The 24,460-nt window shown below is 41.8% G+C and overlaps 1 protein-coding gene across 1 annotated transcript in view; it reads right to left on the bottom strand.

Moving 5' to 3' along the window:
* The window catches only part of LOC130207020 (C-terminal-binding protein 2-like), an 84,541-nt gene that overhangs the window by 48,784 nt on the left and 11,297 nt on the right, over positions 1 to 24,460 (bottom strand). Inside the window, exon 2 of the mRNA XM_056435390.1 lies at positions 9,035 to 9,200. Coding sequence (XP_056291365.1) covers positions 9,035 to 9,092 — 58 coding nt within the window. The 5' untranslated portion in view covers positions 9,093 to 9,200. The remainder of the gene's footprint in view (positions 1 to 9,034; positions 9,201 to 24,460) is intronic.

Consider the following 24,460-nt stretch of genomic DNA (forward strand, 5'->3'; position numbering starts at 1 on the left):
ATCCGCCTTCATGTTTGTCTCATTTGTCCTCACAATGACAGTCCTTTCAAACAAGGATCCTCTAAATTATCAATATTACCATCTCACTTGTCGGGGATAAATGGAAGCCTTGTGCAGAACATCCTCATAGTTTTATTTGGCCATTAAATTATGTCCAACCATACACTACCGTTCAAAAGTTTGGGATCACCCAGACAATTTCGTGTCTTCCATGAAAAATCACACTTTTATTTATCAAATGAATATAAAATATAGTCAAGACATTGACAAGGTTAGAAATAATGATTAATATTTGAAATATTAATTTTGTTCTTCAAACTTCAAGCTCAAAGGAAGGCCAGTTGTATAGCTTATATCACCAGCATAACTGTTTTCAGCTGTGCTAACATAATTGCATGGGTTTTCTAATCAGACATTAGTCTTCTAAGGCGATTAGCAAACACAATGTACCATTAGAACACTGGAGTGATAGTTGATGGAAATGGGCCTCTATACACCTCTGGAGATATTTCATTAGAAACCAGACGTTTCCACCTAGAATAGTCATTTACCACATTAACAATGTAGAGAGTGTATTTCTGATTAATTTAATGTTATCTTTATTGAAAAAACAGTGCTTTTCTTTGAAAAATAAAGTCATTTCTAAGTGATCCCAAACTTTTGAACGGTAGTGTATCTTACAGTCAGAAAAATAGAGCACCTTCCCCCGTCTTTCCTAAAGCTACTCTGATCTCCTTCACTTAGACACTGTGTAATCTGGATTTGTCCCTTTGCAGAGAAAAGTAAAACCCTAGGGGTGTGTGTGTGTGTGTGTGTGTGCATCTGTGTGTGTGTCTGTGTGCGGAAGAGGGGGGAGGTTTTTGGAACAGCATTTAATCCAAAGCACCGACAACCTTTGCCTTACAAAAACACTATGCTTGTTGAGCTGCAACACAACACAAGCTCATTCCACTTCATTCAAGTATGCATTTGTATAATGGAAGGAGCCCTTTGAGGTAATGCTGCAGAAATGTATGTTTGGCCGTGAGCCATATATGAACAATAATCATTTTATTGAACCAAGGTGATGTTCAACACAGGACTCAAAAGGTAGTTCCTCCTCACCTATCTTTCTGCATGTCTCACTTCATGTCACTGTGGATGAAACCGGATTCCTTCCGCAGAGGATCCCTGTTTATTAATGCTTGACTACAGATGTGAAGGGAGGAAGTGTCCGTTTCCATCCAAATCTAATCTCAGAGATAACCACAGCGAGGCGTAGTAGTAATCAGGGTGTCTACAGGAATAAACAATTGAAATGTAAGACTTTTTAAGACTTTTTAAGACCACGTCTAAATAAAATGTAAGACCTAACTTGTGATGGAAATACAAATCAAAAGTGGAAATATACATTAATCTAAACACACTGATGTCTGTTCAAAATGAACAGTATGGTGTAATGCGAAAGGATAACACAAAAATGTCATTGCTGTTGTAAATTATATTTATGAATACAACATTTTCAGAAAATGTATGTCACATGAACAAATGCTTATAAAATCAAGTAAATATATTTTTTTAAATACGGGCAACATAATTCTTTTTCAAAATCTATAAAATAACATAAATAACAATTCCAGCTGCTTTTAAAATGCAACTACATTTACAAAATAGAATGTATGTGTATGTGAGTAATACATATTTTAGATTGTAAAGAAAGTCTTATTAATTACCGTCTCAGCGTTTTTAGAAAAGTTCCTGAATATCTCCCAGAGTGCCTGTGGAAACTGTCTGGGCACGTCGGTTGTCGGCACCGACATCTTGTTTCATCAGAGTTGTGTAATTAGAGGATGAAGAGATCAAACGCGGAGCGGAGTATTCTGACATTTTTACAAGATGACGATAAAAAAGCTGACGATGCTCCAAAGTCAATTACAAACCGTTGACTGAGAACTTTTTCTTCTCCGTCTTCTGTTTGTAAGGTCAGAGGAACGTCCGTGAGCTTGATGTTAAAAGGTAATTAAGATGGGAAAGTGACGAGGCGAGAGCGAGCCCTCGCTGAGATCAAAAAAACATTGGAAAGATGAATTAAGCTGAGAGTTGGAAATAAAACCCATTTAGATTCATCAGAGGAAAGCTATTATAAAGTCAATCAAATTTTACAGCCATTTCAAGTGGGTGTCACTTAGGTGTCACCTAAAGGCACACAATTCCGCAATATAGAAACTAATCTCCTTGTCAAAATCCTTTGTGAAAGCCAAACTGTATGGACATCATTCTTAATTTAAAAGCTCATATCATTGCAAGGTTAGCAATCTCTCTTAGCCTTGAGACTTTAAAACTAGCTGCTAGAGATTAAGGAGAACATTTTCACAGCCAATATATGCAAACACACATAGACACGCTTCCATGTCAAGGGCAACATCCCATCGAGTAGATGTGATCCCCTGGCTTTTCCCAACCTCATACACTCCACTCATTACTTCTTCGAGACCAGCTCTCAAGAGAGTGTAGCTTTGAGTGCAGCAGATCACTCATCTCCACAAAGTCAACCTCAAACAGAGAGGCAGGGGCAGAGGTGTGCACTCGGGGTTCGCCGATCTAATCCGGACAGAGATGTAAATCACAGAGTTCTGTTTGCCTCAAACTAAACAATGTGTGACTTTCAAATTCTCATGTTCCTCAATTTGCCATACATGCCAGACTGTGCACACAACGCCGGTTTCGCTGTAACAGAGGGATTTAGGAATTAAGCCGGGGATTTTTAGAACAAATATAATACGACCCCAGCAGAAGCTTATGGAGACCGCACGTGGAATAAGACTTGACTGGTGAAAAATGTGAGTGAAGCTTGAGAGATGGAGCAAATGAACCTCGAGTAAGGACGCAATTACGTAGTTCGGGGCTCTTTCCACCGCGAATAGATTTCAGAAAACTCCACATTCGCCTGGTATAGTGTATTACACGATTATAACACGACAAACATGTCGTACGGCTATGAAATCTGTGTCTAATCTGTCGCGCAAGATGTTTGCAATTATATTAATAAACACTCCACATCTCGACGTCACTCAGCGCTCTCAGCCCCTGCCTCCATATTCACGTTACAGGAAAGCCAGCAGGAGAACGGCAGGTCGAGCACATTATGCGTGCGCTCGTTGGTACACGGGTAATGTTACATGTTTGCATGCCTTGTGAGCTGAGGGTTCACGTGCAACCATCCCCTTTAGATAGAGAGATAGATAGATAGATAAATACTTTATTAATCCCCAAGGGGAAATTTGTCGTAGCAGTAGCAGCACCAATAAACTAAACACATGAGAATAAAAAATAAAATATAAAATATAAAATATAAAAAACAGGGATGAAAGATAGAGATGTATACAAGTGAAAGATATAGATGTATACTTTAGAATCTGCCCATTAACTCAAACACACACACACACACACGAGCCTGGATCCCCCACGCCCACCGTAACGTCCCCTTTCACTCACACCGAGAAAGCCTTGGCTTTGGTCAGACGTGCATACATGAATAATCACGGCAAATCAAAGTGAATGCTGCACTGCAACAGAAATAAAAACAACCGTCTCCTCCAGTGTGACACGTCACGTCCTCAAGCCATGATTTGAATGTTAAACACACGTTGATTTATGCATGAGCGTGGGGCAGGAGGCACTGACTGGAAATGGGATTACAATGCCGGTACGGCTGCAAAGAGTGCCGTCAGATGATTTGTAATGCTCACATAACGGAGGCGACGTGGCTGCTGTGTTTGCGTTTCCCTTGGGATTATTTATCTGAATCATCTCCATCGGGACTAAATGGACTGCAGAATGGAGTCGATGGCAATGAGGCTAGTACTTATCAGAATGACAATCACATAGTTAGTGTAACATTCTGAATTAACATATAGTTTTTAATCCGTTTTCTTAGTATACATGCGCCACGTAAACACAGCACGAAAAGCCAAAATATTTGTCCACATTTCCTCTATGTTAACATCGTAGAGATCCATCTCCCTACAATCCATCTCCTTCGAGTGCTTTTCTCCACGACACATCTTTCATTCCGTCTCCAGCCCCCTCCGGGGGAAGCCACAGGTCATTTAAATACTTAAGTGTCGAAACCGAAGAATTCATTTTGAAAACGCGATTTTTCCAGGAACTCATTTCCAAACTTTCAATAACAGCACAGCGACACGCCAGCTGAAACGGAGGCAAATACAGACGCGGAGAAGAAAAGGAAAAACCGTACCGGAGAATTGCGTCTGCTGCGCTCAAGAGACAGTCACGCGTGATGACGATAATAATAATAATAACGCAATCGCACACGCCAGTTTGCAATTATTATCAGAATTTCCTTCCAAAAACAACACTTTCTACCATTTTTCATCTGTTCCCCCCCCCCCCCACACTTCTTCATGGCCCTCCCTGCCTCTCCGCAAAGCCTATAAAGGGGTCGCGGGTTTTGGTGTGGAGCCTGGAACAAGCCCGAGGGGTGGGTGGAGAGTGTGTGTGTGTGTGTGTGTGTGTGTGTTGGGGGGGAGGCGTCAGACCCAGAGACCGCGACGATGACTTCATACCAGAGCTGGATGCCAGAGCGCGGGGGAGATGAGTGGGTGGTGGGAGAGACGAGAGCAGAGAGGTGGATGCGGCAGAGGCCCTGAATCTGTGCTGGAAAGCTCTGGGTACAACCCCCCCCCCCGCCCCACCCCCTCCCTTTTCCTCCCTGATTGTCCTTCTCTCGCAGGTCCCCTTAAATGTTAGAATATAAATAATTCACACACCAAGTTTTATAGTGTTTTTAGCTCCATTTTGTGTTTTGGCCACATGGTTTATTGTTCACTGTTTAGCCATCTCCTCTTGCTGCACACATGTCAAAACAAGATGCATTATCGAGGATTAGCATATTTGTTCAACTGCCAACTAAAGCACTTGGACTCGCCGTGACACATTCCACTACCCCACCTTGTGGTGTTTGGGTCCAAGCACAGATTTACAACTTGTAAATCAACATTCAGGAACATGCTGTTGCCGCGACCCTAGTTCACGTTCACATCGCGTCTCTGCCCAGATCGGTCAGTTAGCTCTGGCTAAACGGCGACGGAACGACTTGCGCTGCTGCCCGAGCCAATGCATGCTGGGTACACAGATGGAGCGCACAGAAGGAGAGACGGAGAGAGAGAGAGAGAGAGAGAGAGAGTATGGGAACTGATGCTCACAACAGATGTTTGCCACAGTTCCCTTATTGCAGATACACTCTCCTTGGCACTTTATCAAACCCCCAAACGAAGGAGCAATTGTCGCGTACGCATTTCGAAAGCTGACTTGGAAACCATACAACACATTTTGGATTAATAGAGAAATAGAAAAGAGTCGTATTTGTGATAATCGCTTAAAACTCCATTGGCTTCACTTTAAACGGATTATATGCTGAAACAATTAGTTGATTAATCAGTTAGTTTAACAAGCGAAATACGGTAATCGGACATTTTCACTGTTTCCCATAGTATTTCCCATAGATTTAGCAGAGATGAGCCCCCTCTGCCAACATCATAAACAATATATACACTACCGTTCAAAAGTTTGGGGTCACTTAGAAATGTCTTTATTTTTCAAAGAAAAGCACTTTTTTCAATAAATAATAATTAATCAAAATACCTGTTATACATTAAATACATATGTAAAGGTGGAAATCTAGGTGGAAGGTTCTGGTTTTTTCTGAAAAGAGGTGTATAGAGGCCCATTTCATTTCCATCACACATGTTCTACCACAGTGTTGTTGTTTTTGCGTAATAGAGCTAATAAGAAGACTAGAAAAACCCCCGTATTAGCCTTATCTATGCTAGCACAGCAGAAAAAACTGGTGATATGGGTGATATGGCCTTCAACTGGCCTTCCTTTGAGTTTGAAGTTGAAGTTTAACAAATTAAATTAATATAATAATCATTATTTTTATTCTTGTCTATTATTATTTTTTGACTATTTTATTATTCATTTTTTTCATTCAATTTTTTTATAAATTTGAAAAAATTAAAAGTGGGTTTTTTAAATTGTTTGGATGACCCACTGTACATATATATACAATAGCTCGGCTCAAGCAGTTTCCCGGGGGAAATCCTAATTTGATTATTAATTATTAATAATAATAATAATAATAATACATTATATTTGGAGGCGCCTTTCACGTCACCCTACAATAAAATAAAACAGGATAAAAAATAAAAGCATGAAAGAATTAATTGTCAAAAGTGATTATGAGGCAAAAAAGCCAAACATTCTTTGTGTCCAGCTTCCCCACATGTGAGGACGTGCTGCTTTTCTCCCATTTGAAATGATTGTATAACAGAGGAAGAAAGTCAGGGTGTCACCTCGGCTGAAAGAATAACAGGATTAAAAGATGAACTAACTAGAACGGGCACTCGGTAGAGCGCATACCTTCGCATACCACAAGATTGGGCATTGAATTATGAACATGTTGGCATTAGTTGCATGCCAATTGGATACAAATTGACCGTGCTATGGTAAAAAGAAGATTTTGACCTTTTCATGACCTTGACCTTGACCCGATCGATCCCAAAATCGAATCAAGTGGTCCCCGGATAATAACCAATCATCCCACCAAATTTCATGCGATTCGGTTTAATACTTTTTTAGTTATGAGAGTAACACGCATACAAATAAATAAATAAATACACGGCGATCAAAACATAACCTTCCGCATTTTCAATGCGAAGGTAATGAATGATGATGGAGTTGCTGCCCTAGTGTTGACCTTGTGTGTCTAATTTGAAAACCTCAAAAACAACAACTTGAAAACAAAAAGGACGGTAGAAACGGTAAAAACAGACGTGTGTACGCGCCTGTGCTGTGACTACTTTTGATTGGAGTAAACACTTGATCGGCCATTTAGAATTAGATTTTTTTGGCCCGCGGGTGTCGCTCGGTTATCCACTCATCACAATGAGTCAAGATGTAATCAATGCACTCCGCTGTGAAAGTATTGGATTGACACTCTCATCCTCAGAAGACAAATCGGAGATTAGGGAAGCTTCTCTCGTCGTTTCGCCGTGTGCGGCCCGCGGCGGCGACGCATTCGCTCCACGGCGTTCTCGCTTTTGTCAACACACACACGACACGACGCAAACGTTTCTAATTTCTATTTCTATTACACGCTTCAGTCCGAACACTCGGTTTACAGAGAGCACCCCATGCCTCTGGTTTTGAAATACCCTTTTTATATGGTTGAGCAGATTTAACGCTATTGTGAAAACAGCGTGATTCAGCAGCCTCTGATCTCTTAACTTCCTCGATGTGAATCACCCTCCTCTACACATTTGTAAGAGCAGCTGTGATGACTAACTGCAGCAGGAAAAAAAAAAAAAAAAATCCCTCCTCGCCTTTGGTCTAGAATGACTTCATTGTTGATAAGCAGAGGAGACACCTGGGGCCGATCAGAAATATTATAATATGATGTTTAACATATTGCATCCTCATACAGGACACATTTTTCTTGTGTTAAAAAAGAAGAAAAAAAGGGTATAAAAGTGTTTCCACGCAAGCAAGGCCTGGTGGTTTGGAGAGGTTTGAGACGCCACATGTGGCTCTCATTCCGAGGGGTGGAAACGGACAACGTCCCGGCTTCATTGCATCGTGTTTCTCAATCTGAATGGGACTTTTCCTTCGACACGAGGAAAGAGGGATATTGATACGTGCTGCTGCGTCGAGTTTTAATCCTTTTGGTTTTGCTCACTGAGAGCTGATGTTGGGAAAAAAACAAAAGTAACCTAAAGTAAGAAGTGGAGGTTACGCCCACGAGACGCAGCTGAGACGCGAGGCTGCGCAGATCGACTCGAGAGAGCGTCTGTCGTGTCAGACCACCTTTCTAGTTCAGAATCCTAGCGTGGCTCAAAAGTTAAAAGGGAGTTTCATGCATTGCTTCGGGGTCCCTCTTGTATAGCCATCGGGGGGTTTCGGCAGTGCGCTCCCTGTTGCAGCTTAGCATCCTGCTTGGCTACAAGCAGGGAGCATCTTAACCCTCCTGTTACCTTTAGGGTCAATTTGACCCCATTCAATGTTTAATGTCGGTGTTCTTTGGGGTCAATTTGACCCCAGGCTGTTTTTCACTGTCAAACATATAAGAAATATCAACTTTTTTATATATTTAAAGGGCTATTTAGGTAGTCAACAAACAAACATAAAGTACCTCACACTTAAACTTGGGAAACAATATTAATTCAAATAATTTTCTGGAGGTTTTAATTGCTGGGGTCAAATTGACCCCGAGGGTAAAATATGTTCGTAAATGTGAAGGTAACAGGAGGGTTAAGAGCAAAGTGCCGAGCATAATTGTATGCCCAGTTTTCACAATAAATGGTCAATTCCATGATGTAAATGTTCCGAACTAAAATACAGATAGTTAACCCCATGTCAGAATTCCTCAATAAAATCTGAGAATTATAGGAGCTGGTGGAATAGCAGCTGGGGCTAAACCCACGTTATAAAATGTGATCGTGCACTATAGAGTACAGCAGGAGTGTGATTTTGGACACGCAAACACTAAATCAGCATTAAGACCAGGGAATGGTGAGAGGAAAGACTAAGCAAGTAAAAATGTCAAGAGACGACAAAGCATGCACACAGACACTCACACACACACACACAAACGCACACACACACACTTCAAAGCTGAAGTTTAGTAGTCTGGTCCCAAGGCTCCCTTTTGACACACACAAACACGCTTATGCAAACGAACCCACTGGCTTTTTACTGAATTTCTAGCAGCAGGCTGAAAGGCTTGAATACTGGTGGAAACTTAATTTCCATATGACAATGAAGGGAATCTTTACTTCTTTTTTTATTTTTTATAGCTTCAACATAAACCTGTGGAACTTATATTTAAAGTTGCATGCACACACATAAAGACACAAGCATCGCACCAGCCACATAGTCAATTTGCAGTGGCTTGAGAATGTGTAGCCGCCGCCTCGAATCAAAGGTCGACGTTTAATGCAGAAAGAAGAGAACGAAGGAGGAGTTAAATGAGACTCACCCTCACAGATCTTGTCCAGACGCTGGCGTTTCACCTTGTGTTTGTCGACCAGAGCCATCCCCGATCCGACTGCTCTCTCCTCTCTGGAGTTCCGTATCCTCTCCTCTCCTCCTTAAAGTGTCAAACGCTCCGATCCTCCCGACGTTAGCGAGCTGATGGTTTCAACCTGAAATTTAAGGCAGAGGGACAAAGAATATTACCGAAAGCCAGGCTGACAGTGAGGTACAGAACACATCTCAAGCACCTGTCGTCACAACGGGGGCTCACAATGTACACGTAATGACTTACAGCAACATGCAATAAACATGATACAAACGTATGCAAAGCAGGAAATCATATAGAATAAGTGAATGATGTGCAAATTAAAGAGTGGAAGTCAGTATTTACAGGGTTGGGTTACTTTTAGCTACATTTTTTTTTGGGGGGGGGAGAGCTTTAAAGCTGTTGACAGAACTGCTTTTTATCACGTGGTAGATAAGTCCATTGAGGAGTGGTTTTTCACACACTGCTGAAGAGTCCGATAACGTTCAGTCACTACTAATCGTGGCTTTGGCTTTCCGAAAGTGCATCGCAAGGAAGACAAACAATCGTCACCCGACTGCGATCGTCCATCTCAACCCTGAGCAGAATCCATCGTCTGCATTGCAAAGGTCAGGCCTTGCAGAAGCTCGACTCTCCACTAGAGGGACCCTTATCTCGGCGAGCACTATTTATCTCCCGTTAATGAGGAAATGCTCCCGAAATGAGTGGGACACAGCGAAGACCAGACAAACACAGAGCAAATGAGGCGTTTTACGAATCGTTTATGTTCAGCGGCCGATGCTTCTCTAAAGAGGAATCTTCTAATTGGTTCCTGCAGAAGAGGGACACCGCACTGTTTTTTTTGAAGGGGGGGTGGCAGAGAGAGATAGAGGGAGGAGTGCACATGAATGTACACAGACAAGATGACAAACAGAAATGTAGTCACGCACACACACACACACACACACACACACACACACACAGAGGGCAGCTCGTCACACAGAGGAATGTGGGTCAGTTAGTCAGCAGACGAGAGGAGGTTGTATCAGCAGAATAAAGACATAATGGGGGTTGGTGGGAGGGAGTGGAAAGCACTAGAACAACATCGGCGAACAGGATGAGTACAGTTTGACACCACCCTCCTCCTACATTTTAACTGCATCTTTTTTCCAGCACTTTTGTATTTATAGCCCTAGCGCTGCTCATTTATATATTCGCCTCCGGGCCTCACCCGTAAGGGCTGCACCTTTTTACGGCTCACACACCATTTTCTACGATGATATTTATATTTGCGCCGCGACTGCGATTATAACTGCAAAAATTGCCGAAAATTATGAATCGCTTTGTTATTTGGTCGGCTGTCGGGAGGCGGTGCGCGGCAGTTGTGTGAACATATCGTAAAAAACAATCCTGCAACGATTTGAATAAGTTGCAGTATTTGGATGTTTCAATTGATCATACCAGAATACAGATGGTGTGTAATTGGAAACTATTTTAAATGCGATTTTTTTTTTTTAAGGGTAAAAAGTGGGATGTTTATAATTCAAGTTGGAAATAGCACAAGGTGGAAAGAAGTTAAAAACAATAGAAATGCAGTATGAAGGTCAGGAGGATGATTTTAAAGTACAACATAGCCTTCCAGAGTTGACTTACAGGGTTCGTACGGTCATGGAAAACCTGGAAAAGTCATGGAATTTTAAAATGGTTATTTCCAGGCCTGGAAAAGTCATGGAACAAACTTAAATGATAAAAGTTTTGGAAAAGTCATGGAAATGTGTTATAATCACCTGTTCATTTATGCCGAGTTTGAAATAATTAATATGTTTTTTAAAGAAAGACGCTCAAAATATAAGACGGCGTACCAATGGATTTCCAGGACTTTTCCAGGACTTTTCCAGGACTTTAAACCAAATGTCCATGACCAAACTGAAATTTCGGTATAAACATGACATTTTTTGAAAATTGTGCGTATAGAGAGCGTACGCCGGCTTATATTTTGAGCGTCTTTCTTTAAAAAACGTATTCATTATTTCAAACTCGGCGTAAATGAACATGTGATTATAACACATTTTCATGACTTTTCCCAAACTTTTATGATTTAAGTTTTTTCCATGACTTTTCCAGGCCTGGAAATGACCATTTCAAAATTCCATGACTTTTCCACGTTTTCCATGACCGTATGAACCCTGTATTGAGTCATAATAAAGTCTTCTGATACAGACTCCACTTCACTGACAGCTGGAAAAACAGGGATAGGGGCTGCTCTGGCACACAGGTGCCTGCAAAACAATTACTCCAAAAACCTTTTATACAACAACATGAGGTGGTTGTACAATATCAGGGTGGGAATAATACAAACGATGCTATCACACAACACGTTATTGTGCAATCCAGTACGACTAGATTTCGAAAGACGTCTATTTTTGTAGGAAACAGCATCCAATATCAACGATCTATTAAAAGTGAGATTTAATGTAAAGCAATGATTTACATTATTAGTAGATTATATGCGGGAGGGCTGAATGATAATTCAGATTTACATTTATCTTTGTATCTCCTGGTCTAATGTCCACATTTAAATTCTTTACTGCAAGGTTTTAGTTGACATACAAAATAAATGAAAAAAGTGAATGCAGCCGAACACAAATTTGATGATTTATGCGATATGATGATGATGATGATGATTTTGACTTCAACACCAAGCCCTATAATGAGATGTTTAGTCCACCAGATAAACTGTTGGTCTGTGCGTTTAGTTTGTATTATTAACTGATTATGCATACCGATTATATCAATACAAATACGTAGAGGCTTGTATCCCCCGAACCTCAACATTCAGAATCAGATCCCTGGTCATCAAACACGACATTTCATCACTTCTGTTCTCACCGATGGTCTCAACTGAAGGGATGGCAACACCTCTCTTCGAAGAACGGCCTGCTCAGCAGTTTTTGAGAGCGATATTTGACCAAATACCCAATCTGTGATACACACGACTTCATTTCCATAGATTAATTCCATAGATTTGACTCGTGCAAGAAGGGGGGGATGGGGAGGGGCTCGACTGCTCAGCGGGTTGAAAAGTCAACGGCAACTTTGAGAAGCGCTCTCAGGCAAAAGAGAGCCAGAGAGGAAGTGCAGTTATCCTGCAGCCTTTCGCACCATCGCTGCTTTGGTTGTTGCTTGACGAAGTGCCGTTATGTAACTGAACAACAAGGGGATCGACCTGAGATGAAATATGTGCTCGGTGCTGCTGGAAGGAGAGGAGGAGGAAGAGAAATAGGAGAAAGTCACATACACACATGTAAACAATACAAACACGCAGCAACTCCAGGGATCGACCGGCTCGCTGTGCAGAGAGGGCAGGCGCTCTGCTCACACACACACACACACACACACACACACACACACACACAGTGTTGCTTGTGTCTCGGTCGCTGTCTTCACAGGTTCCCTGACATCTATGTGAATGTTGCCAAGTCAGATCGTGACCAAAGAGACTGTTGTCTGATCTGAGGATTTCACAATATTCTCGGTACGGCGAGTTTTTGTTTAGTCTTTAATGAAACAGGGTTTTGTCTTGGAAAAACATGCATCACGACGATGTCTGAAGGTCTTACTCGAGCTACAATATGATTTATGGCAAACACATATGACATTAAGTTCACACCGTTTCTGCATTACAGCCAATCCGCAGATGTAGTTTTGTAATTACGTCTCGCTTTTCTACTTTGATGCATTTCATGCACTGCAGGACTCTCGTCTGGGACCACAACCTGCCGCACGCCATCATACTCCAATGAGACCGCTTCCAAGATAGATACTGTGTGACTTGAATAATGGACTACATCTTTATAACATTCGGCTCTTCCTGCACTTAACTATTTTGTTAAGTTCTTAATGCCTGTACATTTAACTAGTTTTAATGTGCATCAATATCACTTTATTGTACTCTTATTGAGACGTAACATTTAAAATGTACTCCGAGTCTATTTCATTCGCATGAATTGCAAATTATGGATGAAACGAAGATGAGCTCATCCTTCCGACATCAGAAGATCTAAAACAATTAATTGATTAATTAAAAATGAATGACAACTATATTGATAATCAATTATTCATCTTAAACACATTATAGCAATATTGTCAAATACTGGTTATTGGTTCCAGCTTCTCCAATTCGAGGATTTTCATATTTTTTATATCGTTGTAGACTGAATATCTTTGAGTTTGGTTGGTAAAAACAAGACATTTGAAATTTTTTATAAGTGATGTACTACAAAATAATGAATTCAGAAAATAATGGGCAAATGACTGAAGACATTACATAACTAGAACGGGCACTCGGTAGAGCGCATACCTTCTCATATCACAAGATTGGGCATTGAATTATGAACATTTTGGCAGTAGTTGCATGCCAATTGGATAAAAATTTACCGCGCTATGGTAAAAAGAAGATGTTGACCTTTTCATGAACTTGACCTTGGCCCTTGACCCGATCGATCCCAAAATCTAACCAAATGGTCCCCGGATAATAACCAATCATCCCACGAAATTTCATGTGATTCGGTTTAATACTTTTTGACTTATGCGAGTAACACACATACAAATAAATAAATAAATACACGGCGATCAAAACAGAACCTTCCGCATTTTCAATGCGAAGGTAATAATTAGTTGCAGTCACATATAGTCAAAGATGGACATTTCCATGCTATGCAGGAACTAGTAAAACACAATCTCTGTACCAGCAGTAAAATGGTTGAAACCATAATCCCACCAGCAACAGTTGTATTGGGCTGCTAACGCGTGAAGTTGCCCAGTAAAGCTTTAACCTGGACTAAATAAATAATTTAAATGCCACTTAAAAAGGCTCTTGGTGTAACAGTTTAGCTCCACACCTTCCTTTTTGTATTAGTTGTTTTCATCCTGTCATTAACTATCATGTCATTCCAGATCCTGCTTCCCATCTCGTCAGTCCAACTCCCTTCACCTGCCTCTGGTCACGCCCTCGTTAGTCCCTCATTACCTTCACCTGGTCTTCATGCCCATCTCACCTGTTGCCCATTCCCTAATTAGTCCTTGTCTACTTAGGTTCCCTCACTTGCACTCAAGACATTTCACGAGCAGAAAGAACCAGTTTTACATTTCAGAAACATATCTCTCGTTCAGCTCTTTGTGTTGCATTACATCCGTCTCCCTCGCACTCTTTCTTTTCTGCTCCTTTCGTGATGAAAAGCCCTGAGAACAAGGCAGACAGCCCAGGAGATGTTGTTTAAGTTGGTAATAGCACAGAAGACACCGAGGGAGAGAAGAGAAAGTGAAAAGGGGCTTTTTCTGACTGAGGCCATCTCTCAGAGGAGCCCTCTCGCCAGATTAAGAAACCTGTGGGTTTGGCTTAAGGTGAAAAGGCACCGAATGAAGTTAAGCTGCAGCTTTAAATATGTCTGAACACGGGTTTGACTCAAATATCTTCACTTCAAGGCAGAATAAGAACATCTTGCACTTTCTTTTTTTAGATCAGCCCAGCTTCAAGCCCTTGACCTCAGTGAACTAGTTTAACTATGTGAACTTGGTGACCACTGGCCCACACACACACACACACACACAAAAGACTAAGCTGTGCAAAAATGGGGTTTGTAGTCAAAGAGTCAAGCTGAAAGGAAACCTGATGCCCTTAAAATGAACTGGAAGTAACCCTTTTACTCCTTTTCATCTTTTACTGTTTGAATATTTTGGTTTTAAGTGAAGCATTATCTCTACTCGTGACTTCACACTATTTGTACATCCCTTTGAGGGAATAGTTGATGCAAATTAGTCCATTTCGTGCTGTTATATGAGAATATTGATACCACTCTCATGTCTGTCCAGTCAATATGAAGCTGCAACCAGCAGCCGCTTAGCTTAGCTTAGCAGCTAGCCTGGCTCTGCCTTGAAATTCACAATATCTGCCTGCCAGGGCCTCCATATCTCAACAATTAAAACGTATCGTGTTTCTAACAGTGTAAAATCCATCCAAAAAGTTTATTTATTATTTTTTTTAAATGAAAGTCTGGCAGATTAAGCTTAGTTTTGATGCGAAACTAAGCTAACCTCTTAGCTTCGGATTTAACACAAAATTGTGAGAATGGTATCCCTTTTCTCACCTTACTCTTGGCAGGAAAGAGTGCATCTCTCGTAATATCGACGCATTATTTTAACAATCGTAGTGAATCTAGTCCAATGGACAGGAGTTGCAGTGAAATCTCATCAAAGCGGCAAGTCATAGGACAGGGCTGCCGTAAAGTCGACATTTTAGGGGAGAATTGTGTCGCAGCTATCCAAAGTAACTGCTTAAGAGGCTGTGATTTATGTCTCTGAAAGTGCAAGATAGCAGAAAAAGAAAAGGCAGAGAGGGGATGGTGGTTATGGTTTCTTTTCTCTCATTAATCGGATAGTTGGGGCTCCTAGGGGCGCGTAAAGCTGTCGCTCAGACCGCTGATTTACACATTCCTCCTCGCGGCCAGCCTCTTTCTTACTCCAACCCTCCCTGTCTAAACACACCAGTTACTGACACACCAGTCTCTTCCTTCTTCCTCTCCATCATCATCACTATCCCCCAAGTCTGCCAGTCCATCTGTGGCTCTCCATGTATCCTTTTACATCCTTTTGCATGTCCTGTCAGCCTCTGGCAGATATCGTCCATTCTCATTCCCCATTTCTCCTTCACGTCGCCTTTTCTCTCTCTCTCTCAACCATTTTCCTATCTTCCCCCTTCCCTCTCCATCCCTCCCTCCCTCCTCCTCTCACATTCTCACCATCTTTCTCTCCTCTCAACTCTAAATGAAATGAGACTGCAGCAGCACTAACTGCTGACTTGGGCTAATGCACAATTTTGTAATAATGGCTATTTGTGTAAGTCACCCAGGAAACGCATAATGGCGACGTGATAGTGCCTGGCAGCCTGTTAGCCTCACCCAGTGAGGCTTTCAGCATGGCCTGCATTCCTCCTCTCTCCAGCTCCCTATATCTAATGAACTAAAACAAAGTCTGGCACATATAATCTCCACCAGAAGAATCTATTTGCTTCACAAAACAGGCCACTGAAGACTTAGAATGCATGTTTGACTTAAATAAATAGCATTTGCACACGTCTCCTAATGTGATGCTGAACGTTGTTGTCCTTTACCTGGTAAACTAAATACTGAATTCACTCATCTGTAAAATCATGTGCACCCACACAAGCAATCACACCAGAACCGGTGGTACTTAGGCTGAAAGATAAAAGGCTGTTTCCACAAGATGCTTTTATTGTGGTAATAAATCTGTCTTTTCTACTTTCCTAATGGAGATAATTACTTCAGATTTCTTTCTCTGGGGGGGGGTGACGACAAGCACCAGCACTGAGCTCCAAACACATAAATTTAAACTTGCATATAACAACAATTCTCGTGTACTTGTGAAAATTGGACCAACTTCTCTTCAATGCGACCCTGGGCCTGTTGATGAGTGGTAGACATGATAATTAAAATGAATTACGGAGACCTTGTGATGCTCACTGTGTTACGGACTCAGACACTTAGGAAGTAGGACCCAATTGCACGACCCGGGAGACAGAGAGATTTGTAAAGTACTTTATTTCTTTCTCTTCTTTGCAGTGAAAAAAAATGAAAGCGCTCAGATCAAGAAAACAAAAAACTTTTATAACACAAACAACCCGACCTGATCATCTGGCAAAGACACTGCAGAAAGACACTGAAAGACAGGAGACAGGGAATTTAAGCAACACACAACAGGACACGGAGGGGCGGGCTGACACTGATGGGCTGACACTGATGAGCATGTGAGACAGAAGTGAGGACACAGGAAATGAATGAGAATGAAAGGAAATGAACATGACATAAATGACATGAGCATCTCTGTCATATCTCTCTGATAGGGCCAACTCTCCCTCTCTAGCCCATGGCCCAGGCTGATTGGCTGATTCGGATAAGTCTTGTCTATGATAAAGCAGCTATGAGCCTAGCTGCTCAGGGACCGCCTCAGGACCGTAACCCCTCAGTCCCTTGCCCCTCCCTTGCTACGGACCTCCAGTAGCTTAACAGCGGCTTACCTTGCGTCACCAGGGGAGGGGCGGGGGGCGGGGAGGGAGCGGGTGGGAGTGCTCTCACACCTCTCACACGGCGCTTGATTTTACTAACGTGGGGGCTCTCAAGGCACTCTGGAGTTGCTGGCGTGCGGCCTTGAGATGATGACTCTGGACACTGAAGCGGACCCACAAATCTGAACCCAGTTTCTTTGGGGCGACATGGAGTAGTAAGTCTTTGATGAAGCCAAACGGCCTTGGGCTGGGACTGGGAGAGGACGACCCTCGATGAGCGTCATAACAGCCTTCATGAGCCGAAAGCTGAGAAGAGACTGCGAGCACCAGCCCCAACTGGCGAGCACCAGCGATCATGGCATCATGGCATGGGAACATGGACCCATCACCTCTTGTTGGAAAAAAAGAGGCTGGGAGGAAAAAAAATGGAGGGGATGGAATGGAGACCGTGTGAAATGGATGTGGAACCTTCTCATTGGGCAACCTCGACCTCCAGGGTGTGGGTGCCCAGGTGGTCTGGTTCGGGGGGTCTCGTTGGTTCTTGAAGTAGTCTCTAGTTCTGGTCCCAGCTGATGTTCTGACCCCCCGGACTGAGGTGATGCTGAGACTGGGGACACGGGCGCCTATGAAAGCGGAAACTTGACGAAATTTGGGAAAGAAATGGTGTGGACCCCTGTGGAACAATGTCTTTAGGGAATCATCTGTCATGACTTGTGACATCATGATGACGGGTGACTTTCAAGAGCAGAGGAAGCTGTGAGGGATGAAGAAGTGGATCTTTGAATTGAAATCAACCACTGTTAGAACCGTCTGGATGCCCAAATCCAATCAATAAAATCCAAAAAAAATCAATCCAAATGTGTGGAAGCTGGATGAAGCCCATCTTAACATCTGAGAGAGGTCTTATTACATTGACACGAGGTCTTATAAGCCACTACGGCCACATTTCATTTCACATGGCCAGCCATTTTTGTTGTTGAGAAGCGTTGTTGAATCCTGAACGATGTTCATAGAATGATGGATAAAGTGAGGATGAGTGATGACAGTGGATGACCTTGAGCCTGTGGATGACCTTGGAAGCACAGATTTGGAACAACAGTTTGCTGGGACATCATTTGCCAGGTGCTGGATTGACTCCACTTGCCTTTTAAAAAGGCTCCACCTTGCCAGGAAAAGTGGAAGATCACCGGTTGGGTGGAAGGATGGTCTGGGCAGCACAAATGGACGTTTGATTCTGAGAGTTTTGGGACAAAGACCGGAGTTTTTTAGACCAAAAGAGTAAAGGAAAAAAAGTGTTGACCTGAATGGAACCTTTCTGAGAGTGTCTGGTTGGGCGGGATTTGAGTGAACAGCCTTTCTTATATATAGTGAACAGTTGCTGCTCTCTCCATAGACTAAAACCATTCCTCGAGGCAGCTTTTAAGTCTCCATTCCTCGTTTCTCAGCATTCCGCTCCATCTCGAGGGCAGCTTTTACAGCTAACATGGCGCCGTTGTGTTGTCTTCTTCCAGGCGTTGTACTCCTCATCTCCTCCTCCCTCATGAAGTTTCCTCGACAGTACATGGACCACCAGATCTGGAAGGTGAGACCCTGTAGGAAACTGGCTGAGGATCTGGAATGGTCTGTGAAAGATCTATCATGAAGAGCCTGGAGATCCAAGAAAGGGAGGAGAGAGAAGGAGGGGAGGAGGGACAGAAGGAGAAGTCAGAAACTTCACTGAGAGGTTACAGAATCCTAGAAAACTACCTAACTTCCCAAAAGGGTTTAGCAAATCCTAAGAACTGAACACTTTCTAGGAATCCATTTTTCCTGATATCTGTTAGGTGACTGACTTTATCGGATCACCTCTTCTTATGTGTGGAACATTCACTTCTCTGCCACTTAGACACCTTGACATACCTGAACCTGCTCTGCTTGATTTGATATTATGGCATTAATATGAGTGAGAAAATGCAAATTTCTATGGGCTTAACAAAGATATGATTGGAGAAAATGGGATGTAAAAATGTCAACAGATACAAAATAACTAAAAAAAGCAAAAAAAAAACCTCATTCAACAAAAGGCAAAAACAACAACTTGTGACCATTCTGCACTTCTGAAAGTTACCATAGTGACCATTCTGAGTAATGTTCCAGTGTTTAGTCTCCCACTTCCACTTGTTTTATTCTAACCAAGTGATATGCATTTCTTAAATCCAACTTGAGGGTGCATATCTTCAGAAGTTGAAGCAGTTCAAAATGCCATGAGATGGGTGGCAGCAGAGAAGTTCTTCTTTCATAGTCATTTAGTGGACATCTTTCTATGCAGGTCTCAGAGACCCGCTTTCTCTTTCAGATGAAAGAAAGAATTTCCTGATTGATGAAGAGAAATCTCTCCTGATGATTTGAAGAGACAGAAGAGATGTCATCTCTCATTCTCATCTGGGACGGTCAAATCGAATCAAAAGTCTCCCCTTGAGAAAGGGATCACATGTTAAGAGATCAATGGGACAGCTAAAAAGTCTAAACTAGAGTTTAGAATTAGGGTAACAGGAAGGGAGGGTGATGACTTTAAGGAGAAGGAACTCTATAATGATCATGTTAACAGGGTTATCTATATTGATCAGGGGGTGGTTGTCCCACCTGCCCTTTGGTTCTCCCCATTCCTTAACTTAACCTTTTCCAAATCTCAAAATTGACCCCCCCTCAAGTGAAGCCCAAAAGGCTAAATAATGAGGGTGCAGGCTTGCTCAAAAAATAGTATTTATAGTAATCCGGTATGGTCCAAAAAAATGGGTCTCTGTATGGCGTCCTTTATAGTATAAAAATAACAACAGTGGCAATAAGGCATGATAGCGGACGTTTTATTTTGGGCTGTTTGAGGGCCCCAAGAGCAGGATTGACTTAGCGGTTTTGTTTATTTTTAGCTGTTTGGGCCCTGAGTCTGTTATAATCCTGAATCCCAGTCCTGAAAACAGTCTGAATGTGGTCTCTGGTCTAGGGTTGCTCACAACCGCTACTAAACACTCACTTGGAAGAGCTTTTGACTTTGCTCCTCCTTGGCTTTCCTTTTACCGCAATTGGAGTCTTTAGAGGCCGTTTGCGGGCAGGTTCCTCCTCTCCGTGAGCATGGTAGAGACCTCCTGCCTGTCCCTGGACGTCCTCTCTCCAGTCCTCCGTCCAAGTCCTGGCTGGTCATGTCCCCCTGGGGTCATCGGAGCTCAGTCCTCTGATGGTCCGGTAACATGAGCTGGAAATCCTCTCCTGGGCTCTCCTCGACCCTCGCGCGCGCCCTCTCGATGGCCAAGGCCTGAAGATTGAATCCAGCCCGGGCTCCTCCAGATTTTCCGATGGGTAAGTTATTGTTCCGGGATGAGGCCAGCGGTCCCAAGGCGTCCCGAGGTGGTGTCCCCTCGTCGCTGTGCTGAATTCACGAGTCTCACCGCTGTCCGCGCGAACTGAATACTAGCTTCGAAGCTTGGGCGCTGCTGCTATACGAGCTTGTATGGCATAATGGCATAATCAACCCTTGAGCGCTGGCATTTATAAAAACAAAAAGGCCAGTCTATAGTCTCTGTCGTGTGTTGAAATGTCAAGCTCGTAGTCTCCTCTAAACCTCTCTCAACCCCCATACTTAACAATGCTCAGACAAAAAACAACTGTTTTAAACACAGGCAGGCTCAGATAAAAAAAATGAGACACAATTGGTTGTCAAAATCTCCGGAAAAGGAAAAGCTTTGAAAATAAAAGGAAAGAGGAACTCGCTGGGGAGAAGCAAGAGCCAGAAATTGCTGCAACAGCAGTCAGCTGTGGCAGGAGGAAGACAGCCGTACCAAGGTGAAAAACAACCTGACCTGGAGTCAAATTATTGAGTGTGGAAAAAATCATTCTTTGTGGTTGTGTGTCGTCCTCTTCATTCTGTTGATGAGTGGCAACTTGTTGAAAATTTATGTGGCTCAGGTCTTCATTGTTCCCGCTCGGATGAAATGACGTTTTTTTCCTCAAGGCTTGTATTTCATATTTCTTTCGGAGACGTTCCTCGTGATGAAAGTCTGAAAGGATGGAGACAGGACAAAGTCGTAGGGGAGAGTTAGATCCTCAGGTCCATCTGAATTCTTCCAACCATAATGTATTTAGAAATGAAAGCGCTCACTGGGACACTTTATTCTTGGTTCAGCGAGGAATAAAATGAAAGCTCACACTAAAGATCAGGCAGACACGCAAAGGAACACTGGACCTGATCATTTACATAACAAAACAGGGAAAGACGACAAGACAGAAAAGGGAAGACTTGGGAACCACCCGACCTGACAGACAGGACTGAGAAGCAGCACTGCACAGGAAACACTGAGATTGAGAGAAATCAGAAGGTGAAATGACATGGGAACAGAATGACCATAATAGTATGAAGCATATCTGTACACACTGCTAAGTTGGATGTGCGTGAGGCTGGTTCACTGATATGTTGTCATGGAAGCAAACATGATCGTCTCTTCCTCGGAAATAATCTTCAGAACCGAAGGCCCCGCTTTTACCAAACATGCCGTCATCATGTTGTAGAAACAGCTCGGAACGTTTTGGTTTGGTTCATTGAGTGTGAATTTTGTGATTTGAGGGGAACTAAAGAACCGAAATACAAGTCTTAGTCCTCTTTCAACTGAACTCATTTAAATTGGTTTGGAAATATTGTGTGAGTGGATATAAAACAAGTTAGACCACTAATAAGATCTGAAACAATTAAATTATTATTATTAGTAGTAGTAGTAGTATTATTAGTAGTATTTGTTGGAGCTATTTAATTTGACATTTGTATTTAGGTTTTATTGTAAAGTAATATTGATTGTTTATTGCTTATTTAGGTTATATTTTGATATGTTAGTTGTTTCTTATGATAGTTGTAGTTTAGTTTAATATATTTAGTTTTAGGTTCACTGATTGGGTAACGATGGGCACCTGTGGTTATATGTAGAGGTGGGTAGGCACCGGACCAGCATGCACCGGGGTGGCCAATGGTTTTTTACCACAGCACGGAGAGGAAATATCAACATTTTGTTTGTTCTTTTTTTTGTTGGTTTAAATAAATTCTCAGAATACTAACAGGCGTAAATGGACAGTACTTTCTTTTGCATGCGTCAACACCAAAACCCACGGTGCATCAGTGGCGGTTTGATTTATGTTTTTGTTTGATTTCGGACGACAAATGGCCACTACAGTATTATTAACAAATGATAGTTTTGGTCATGTTTTAAACCAAAATAATAATAAAAAATCTTCAAAACAAACAAACATTGAAACTGTTATTTCTATTTCTTTGCTCATTATTTCCATGAAACAAAGATGAATAGATGCAGGGTGAATGCTTTGAAAGCTCCCCGATGGGCTGATTAGTGATCAGGAAATGAACATTGTTCTTTACAATATATCCTCGTTTCATGAAGAAGAAAAAAAGCAGGCTAGAAGGAAATCCCCTGGGAGCTCAAAGTTTTCCACTTGCAACAAGGTATGGAATATCATTTCCAGTAAATCGCACAATATTTCTTTTTTTGTTAAAGAGCGAACATCGGAAGAAACAACCATCCTTCAACTGGTTACATCTCCAGTCCGATGTGGAGCTCACAGCTGGTAGGTAAGTGGTTTGTTTACTCTCTCTGTTCCCGAGTTCTCCGTCATCATTACGATGGTGGTTAAATTATTCCTCATTCCGCTCGACCTAAATATACATTTCATTCTCCATCGTTAAAAAGTGGTGTTGTGTCATGCGGTGCATTCAGTGCGCGTGAGGCAGACAGCTGCGGTAATGCTGCTTTTTATTCACATTCAAATATACATTTTTACATTTTAATAGCATTTTTTGTGCCAGTAACAAATTGTCGTCTACGACCGACCTACGGAAACTGATCAGTTGCCGTCTTCGCCGTCTCACCTTGTTTTTCTCAGCCAACGGCTCATTAATATGAGACCAGAGCAAAAAAAACCAGACACCTTATCATTTTACACAAGTCAAAAACAATTAAGTTCCATTTTCTCCAAAATATATGTAACCTTATGCTCCCGGATTTCTAACGCCTCTCCAGGGTGAAATGTGGAAATCCATTTAGCTGCATCATGATAGAAGCCCAAAGAAAAGAGCAAAGATGCAATTATATTTTAGGGCTCTGGAATAATTATTCCTCGGAAAGATGAACCCTCAAATTCAAAAATGTAATGAAAAAATGAACGTGTTGGAACGGAGCCATTCTCTTAAAAACTCCTTCAACCGATGGCTGATGGGGAATGAAGCTGCTCCAGTCACATAAGGAGTACATTTAGAATGTTTCAGAAACGCAGCATTACTATCGAGGAGAGACTATTAAAACCGTTTCTGGGTCGAAGGGTGGGCTCGTAAAAACACATAATAAATAAATACCTTATTTTCCACGTCAATATCCTCACTGCCAACAATCCATTTCATAATCTATTTGAATATTACTCAACAGGTACGACATCATCGAGAACGTTTAGTCGCCAGATAATGCATAATTGTAAATTATTTCCACAAATCCCCTCAGAATGGTTTTAGTAGAATTAGAAACACTTTTACATTTGTGTGTACAGAAGTTGGCAAGTGCCAGTTTTAATCGTTGAACCTGAAAATCGGTCTTTTCTTACCAATTAGCGTCCGAGTGCTTGATGCATATGCAACAACTGTAAAAGCAATTAAACTGCAAATTAATTGTAGAGACGAGTTCACGACGAGAGTTCAAACGCTCGTGTTTTGAATGAGCTTTTGCTCCCAATTTCTAGAAGGAGCAAAACCATGATGCGGTTTGTTTTTTTCAATCATTTTGGGTCCAGGTGTGATAGTACACAGTTTAGGCCAAACGATGCAAACCAAGAACATTTTATACTGTTTTAAAACTGTCTGATTAAACTTTTTTTTTCTTGGCATGCGTGAAATACATTCAAAACTGAGGTCTACCTGGATGACTCTTGCTCACATTTCAAAATTTTCAATATTACAACTGAGTTTCAAACGGTATTTAGTGTTTTTGTCAATACGTTTTTTAGTTTTTTTCAGTAAACACGAAGAATGTAAGTTTGTAAAGCAAACTTTCTTGACAGTGGAGCTGGGCTTTGGAGAAAATCAAAATATCACAATATATTTTACAAATACCTCCATATAGATGCTGTAACGATATTATAGGGTTGGCTATTGGTGCTTTATCACATCCCTATAAATAAAATCAGGAAAAGACAACACTTGAGCCATGTGACGATATTCAAAATATAACACAACTAGAACGGGCACTCGGTAGAGCGCATAGCTTCGCATATCACAAGATTGGGCATTGAATTATGAACATGTT

This window comes from Pseudoliparis swirei, chromosome 17 (genome assembly GCF_029220125.1).
Source record: "Pseudoliparis swirei isolate HS2019 ecotype Mariana Trench chromosome 17, NWPU_hadal_v1, whole genome shotgun sequence".
NCBI lineage: Eukaryota > Metazoa > Chordata > Actinopteri > Perciformes > Liparidae > Pseudoliparis > Pseudoliparis swirei.